The sequence below is a fragment of the Acanthisitta chloris genome, unplaced genomic scaffold (genome assembly GCF_000695815.1).
Source record: "Acanthisitta chloris isolate BGI_N310 unplaced genomic scaffold, ASM69581v1 scaffold6236, whole genome shotgun sequence".
NCBI lineage: Eukaryota > Metazoa > Chordata > Aves > Passeriformes > Acanthisittidae > Acanthisitta > Acanthisitta chloris.
This window is the reverse complement of record NW_008678661.1, coordinates 1,931-4,474: the sequence shown is the minus strand read 5'-3', so window position 1 is coordinate 4,474 and position 2,544 is coordinate 1,931. Positions and strand designations below refer to the sequence as shown.

The following is a 2,544-nucleotide window of genomic DNA, read 5'->3' as shown; positions in this document are numbered from 1 at the left end:
ACTGTACCAATGCTTAGAGCCATTCCAGCCATCAGAAATTCACTAATTACAAAAGAATGAGGCCTGTCTTCCTCTATACTGGTATAAAATCCATATAGTTACCTCTCTTGCTGCTAAAAGCTGCTGTACAACAGCTGAGCTTACAGTGTTTGGAATTGTTAAGATTTTCTCTAGGATCACTTTCAACAGATCACGCACACCCTAAAAGAAAGCACATAAAATTAATGTTCCCAGATACACTTTACCTCTGGCAGAAAGATTACACAATCAATATGGTCAGACAACATTTTGACAGACAAATTAGTTCTTTGTTGCTAAGTGTCAGAAGACAAACTGCTACTGAGAATGCGAACACTAACAACACTAAAGTCCTTATGGAACTTTGCAATCTTAGGATGCTACAGACGAGAAAGTAACTGCTGAAATTCTTATGAGCATCTGGAGACATTCCACCTACAATGCCTTGCGCAGGCTGACCAGAGTACAACATTGTATTTTTTGGATTTTGCCCTAACACTATCAACAATGCTGGTGAGGTGATTCTCTCCTAGACTTGTATGGTTTCTTGCACTCCTTCTGTTGTACTCTGCCAAAGACTCAGTTTTCTGGACCTTTTTGCTATGTAGCAACAGGGGTTAAAGCAGATGACAGAACTTCAGCCCTAACAATTGAAAGTATTACTTTCCTGTGTGTATCACTTCTGCAACTGCATTCGAGTTATTGAGCTTGTAAGTAAAATAAGATGAAATGTGACTCCAATAAAAGAGTAGGAATAGTTAAATTGTAAAAGCAAAATTCTCTCAGGGTATAGCTCAGCTATGAAAAAGCTTTACAAGTGCTCTCACTGAATTATTTTTAATTTTGTGTCCAAAGCAGACTTTGAAAGTTTGGATGTCTCTGACATAAAATCATAAAAACCAAGCTAGAAAATAACATGTCTAGCACAGAGAAAGGAATGGGTAGAAGATACCTTGTAGTCTACACCTCCAATAATCTTCCGGACCAATTTAAATGTTAATGCCCACAACTGAGTCCTTTCCCATTCAAGTGTATCAGAGTTTATCAGAGATTCACAAACCATCCTAGCAGAAGGAGACAATGCAAGAATGAATGACAGGATAATAAGCATGTGTTTTCCAGCAGTCATTGTCCAACACCATTATAAAATACCTCCAATATTACAACTTCCACGTGTCTTACTTATCAATTCAATCCAACACGGCTTACCTGGGTGGCAGAAGTCCAGTTTCTACTGCCATTGCTAGGCAGTCATAAAGAAAAGAAATTCTTTTAGGACTATGCTGGCTATGAATGAATCTTACAATCCACTGGACACACTGTTCATGGGACTCCTGTAAAAGCAGAAAAGGGGAGAAAGAATGTACTTATAGGTGGTGAAACAAAGTATAAAATTCATATAGTATTCTACTACAAAGAAATGAAACTAACACAAGGACAAGATTATAAATGAGTAGAAGTGGTCCTGTTTCCCAACCTATAGCTTTTGCTACAAATCTTCTGATCTTATTTTGAAGCAGTTCATTTGTCCAACAGAAGTTGTTCAGGTGTCCGGTGCAGGAAATATCTCCTAGTTGAACCACTGATTTCTACAGTCAACTTTGGTTTTCACATACAAGTTAGCACAGAATAAAATAAAAGAGAACTGTTCTGTATTATTCTTTCTTTTTCAAAGTTATAATAAAATTCATTGAAAACACAGATCACCATGTCTCCAACTACAGAACAGTGCCTAGAGGTATCTAATTTTTGGAAGGTAATTTTTGAATGTAAATATTTTTTTTGTCCATTTGCCTACTTACTCGCTTCTACCAGAAATTCTGTAACAAACTACCTTTATTATTTCACTGTTATACTTCCATTTGCTTATCTTTATTTGCACTGCACACCAACCTCTGCTGAACAACAGTATAATCTTATAAATCTCAAAACTGTTTTTTTTTTCTTGCAAAGTCTTCCTATATTCTTTACTACACCTCATCTGAAACCAGATTCTGAATGACTGGACACAGACCTTACAAAGGTATCATATATTAGAAAGAGTATATAAAGTACATGTAAGCAACAAATTAAATGTTCACCTGGGAAAGACTGCTCCAGAACTGTCTAAAAGCTCCCAGGCAGCTGATCAGTTTGGTTCTCTCATCTTCAGGAGTGTCCATAAACATACTAATGCAAATAAAAACATTAGTTATGAGCAGTACACAATGAAACAAGTAGAAAAATACATTTATACAGAAAATCCTGCATAAATGAAGTAATATTCACTTACCCAGGAAAAGCTTCTTCAATTACTTCTGTTTTCTGTAAGAGAAAAACCCTGAGTGAGCTACTGTGAGAAGGCTGTCTATGAGCATCACATTATCAGGATGAAGCACAGATGAGTATGGGACTGTACCAGAGAACAATGGATCTCTTCTGCAACCTCACACGCTTCAAAAGTAGAGATTGCTTTGTCTTGATATAAACCTTGTAGATCCAGATTACAGCTGGTTTGAGTTGCTCCTTCTTTTGTCTTCCAAACAC

The 2,544-nt window shown here is 36.7% G+C and overlaps 1 protein-coding gene across 1 annotated transcript in view; it reads right to left on the bottom strand.

Moving 5' to 3' along the window:
- MED23 (mediator complex subunit 23) overlaps positions 1-2,317 on the bottom strand; it is a 33,575-nt gene extending 31,258 nt beyond the window's left edge. The window contains exons 1-5 of the mRNA XM_009076975.1: positions 2,291-2,317; positions 2,100-2,187; positions 1,228-1,352; positions 971-1,082; positions 103-201 (exon numbers count right to left, since the gene is read on the bottom strand). Of these exons, the coding sequence (XP_009075223.1) occupies positions 103-201; positions 971-1,082; positions 1,228-1,352; positions 2,100-2,186 (423 nt within the window). The 5' untranslated portion in view covers position 2,187; positions 2,291-2,317. The remainder of the gene's footprint in view (positions 1-102; positions 202-970; positions 1,083-1,227; positions 1,353-2,099; positions 2,188-2,290) is intronic.
- Between the last annotated feature and the right edge of the window lie 227 nt (positions 2,318-2,544).